The sequence below is a fragment of the Perca fluviatilis genome, chromosome 22 (genome assembly GCF_010015445.1).
Source record: "Perca fluviatilis chromosome 22, GENO_Pfluv_1.0, whole genome shotgun sequence".
In the NCBI taxonomy this organism is placed as follows: Eukaryota; Metazoa; Chordata; class Actinopteri; order Perciformes; family Percidae; genus Perca; species Perca fluviatilis.
In genome coordinates, this window is record NC_053133.1 from 30,578,114 (window position 1) to 30,581,251 (window position 3,138).

Genomic DNA, 3,138 nt, shown 5'->3' on the forward strand with positions numbered 1-3,138 from the left:
CGTCCAATCACAAACTGCGGCTAAAATAAAAAGCCGCCATGACACACGTGATGGACGCGAATAAAACCCAAACAAAAGAAATTATTTCTGTAATAAATAATGTTTTTACAATCTTCTTTTCTGCCCGTAATATTTAAAGTGTTTTTGCTCTTTGTCGGATCCCTGATTGGCTCCCGCACATGACATCCCTCCCTCCTTCAGAGCAGCGGCCAATCCTAGCCCTGCAGCGGCTGACAGACTCTCAGAGCCTCTCGGGCCAATCACACGTCAGCTTTCTGTCAGCGCTACATCTTGACCCCGCCCCTTCCTGTCCCTCTTCTTCTAGCGCGAGCGGCTCGACTGGAGCGATTATAATCTCACCCCTCCTCCCCTGTCTCCTCCTCTGCTCCTCCCTCCTTCTCTTCCTCCCCCACTTTATCTCCTTCCTCTGTTTCTGTAACCTCTGTCTCCCCCTCTGTCTGTCTCTCTGTCTCCCCTCAGTCTCTAGTGTGTCTCCACTCTCTTTCTGTCTCACCTCGCTGTCTCCCTCCATCTCTGTCTCCCCCTCTGTCCCCTCGTCTTCTCCTTCATTCTCTTCCTCCCCCACTCCATCTCCTTCCTCTGTCGCTCTCTCAGCATCTGTCTGTCTCTCTGTCTCCCCAACTGTCTCACCCTCTGTCTGTTTCTCTGTCTCCCCCTCAGTCTCACCCTCTGTCTCCCCCTCTGTCTGTTTCTCTGTCTCACCCTCTGTTTGTGTCTCTGTCTGTCTCTCTGTCTCCCCCTCTGTTTGTGTCTCTGTCTCCCCCTCTGTCTGTGTCTCTGTCTCCCCCTCTGTTTGTGTCTCTGTCTCCCCCTCTGTCTGTGTCTCTGTGTCCCCCTCTGTCTGTGTCTCTGTGTCCCCGTCTGTCTGTGTCTCTGTCTCCCCCTCTGTCTGTGTCTCTGTCTTCCCCTCTGTTTGTGTCTCTGTCTTCCCCTCTGTCTGTGTCTCTGTCTTCCCCTCTGTCTGTGTCTCTGTCTTCCCCTCTGTTTGTGTCTCTGTCTCCCCCTCTGTCTGTGTCTCTGTGTCCCCCTCTATCTGTGTCTCTGTCTCCCCCTCTGTCTGTGTCTCTGTCTTCCCCTCTGTCTGTGTCTCTGTCTTCCCCTCTGTTTGTGTCTCTGTCTCCCCCTCTGTCTGTGTCTCTGTGTCCCCTCTGTCTGTGTCTCTGTCTCCCCCTCTGTCTGTGTCTCTGTCTTCCCCTCTGTCTGTGTCTCTGTCTTCCCCTCTGTTTGTGTCTCTGTCTCCCCCTCTGTCTGTGTCTCTGTGTCCCCCTCTGTCTGTGTCTCTGTGTCCCCCTCTATCTGTGTCTCTGTGTCCCCCTCTATCTGTGTCTCTGTGTCCCCCTCTATCTGTGTCTCTGTCTCCCCCTCTGTTTGTGTCTCTATCTTCCCCTCTGTTTGTGTCTCTGTCTCCCCCTCTGTTTCTGGTGTGTCTTCACTCTCTGCCTGTCTCACCTCACTGTCTCCCTCCATCTCTGTACCCTCCTCTGCACCTTCCACCTTCTCTTGCTCCCCCACTTTCTCTCCTTCCTCTGTTGCCCCCTCTGTCTCCCCCTGCTGGCAGGTCTCAGCAGCATCAGTCTCTCTTTCTGTTACTTCACCCAACTCCTGGTCCTGGTTTTGGTTTGGATCTGGTTCAGGTTTACTTTCTGTCTCTGGTTGTGTTGAATGCAAAGCTGTCGGTTGAGACGGGAGAGACTCCTTCCTGCCCAGACCTGCAGACAGACCGACAGACAGACAGACAGGCAGGCAGGCAGGCAGGCAGGCAGGCAGACAGACAGACAGACAGACAGACAGACAGACAGACAGACAGACAGACAGGCAGTTCTCAGTTACAATGCGTCCACTAAAGGTTCTGTTGTTGCTGCTGACAGACTCACATTATTATTCTAAGTGTCTGACAACATTATGGGATGGATCCCTACAGAGATAGACCTTTTAGTTAAAGAGTAAGATCCTTTTAGTTTAACATGAAACAGCCCCGAAATCACCATCACCAAACTCCACCAGACTCCATGTAAATAATCAGGACTTTTATCACCGTAAAACACACTTCATTCAAAGTGGACAGAAACTAAATAAAACTACCAAAAGCCATCTGGGTTCATCTTTCCACTGTTCCAACAATCACCACTCTGGTTTGGTTGAAATAAACCCTTAATTCACCCATTTACATGTGAAAAATTTTTTTTAAAAAAAAAAAAAATTTTTTTTTTTTAAATTTTTTATTTTTTTTTATTAAAATATTTTTTTTTTTTTTATTAAAAAAAATAATTTTTTTTTTTTTTTAAATATATTTTTTTTTTTTTTTTTTAAAAAAAATTTTTTTTTTTTTTTAATAATTAAAAAAAAAATATTTTTTTTATAAAAAAATTTATTATTTAAATTACATGGAGTCTGGTGAAGATATGCTGGCTCTATACACGCTAAAAGTCCTGATTATTTACATGGAGTCCTGATTATTTACATGGAGTCTGGTGGAAATATGCTGGCTCTATACACCCTAAAGGTCCTGATTATTTACATGCAGTCTGGTGGAGATATGCTGGCTCTATACACGCTAAAAGTCCTGATTATTTACATGGAGTCCTGATTATTTACATGGAGTCTGGTGGAGATATGCTGGCTCTATACACGCTAAAAGTCCTGATTATTTACATGGAGTCTGGTGGAGATATGCTGGCTCTATACACGCTAAAAGTCCTGATTATTTACATGGAGTCTGGTGGAGATATGCTGGCTCTATACACGCTAAAAGTCCTGATTATTTACATGGAGTCTGGTGGAGATATGCTGGCTCTATACACGCTAAAAGTCCTGATTATTTACATGGAGTCTGGTGGAGATATGCTGGCTCTATACACGCTAAAAGTCCTGATTATTTACATGGAGTCTGGTGGAGATAGGCTGGCTCTATACACGCTAAAAGTCCTGATTATTTACATGGAGTCTGGTGGAGATATGCTGGCTCTATAAACGCTAAAAGTCCTGATTATTTACATGGAGTCTGGTGGAGATATGCTGGCTCTATACACACTAAAAGTCCTGATTATTTACATGGAGTCTGGTGGGTTTGGTGATGGAGATAATATATAATGTGTACCTGCGGGGGTCAGGACCAGC

General features: G+C 45.8%; 1 protein-coding gene across 1 annotated transcript in view; it reads right to left on the bottom strand.

Moving 5' to 3' along the window:
• Positions 1-1,377: 1,377 nt before the first annotated feature.
• LOC120552744 (5'-AMP-activated protein kinase subunit gamma-2-like) overlaps positions 1,378-3,138 on the bottom strand; it is a gene marked incomplete at its 3' end in the record, with an annotated part of 19,442 nt that continues 17,681 nt past the window's right edge. Inside the window, exons 13-14 of the mRNA XM_039790971.1 lie at positions 3,119-3,138; positions 1,378-1,730 (exon numbers count right to left, since the gene is read on the bottom strand). The exon at positions 3,119-3,138 is cut by the window's right edge and continues 74 nt beyond it. Of these exons, the coding sequence (XP_039646905.1) occupies positions 1,378-1,730; positions 3,119-3,138 (373 nt within the window). The remainder of the gene's footprint in view (positions 1,731-3,118) is intronic.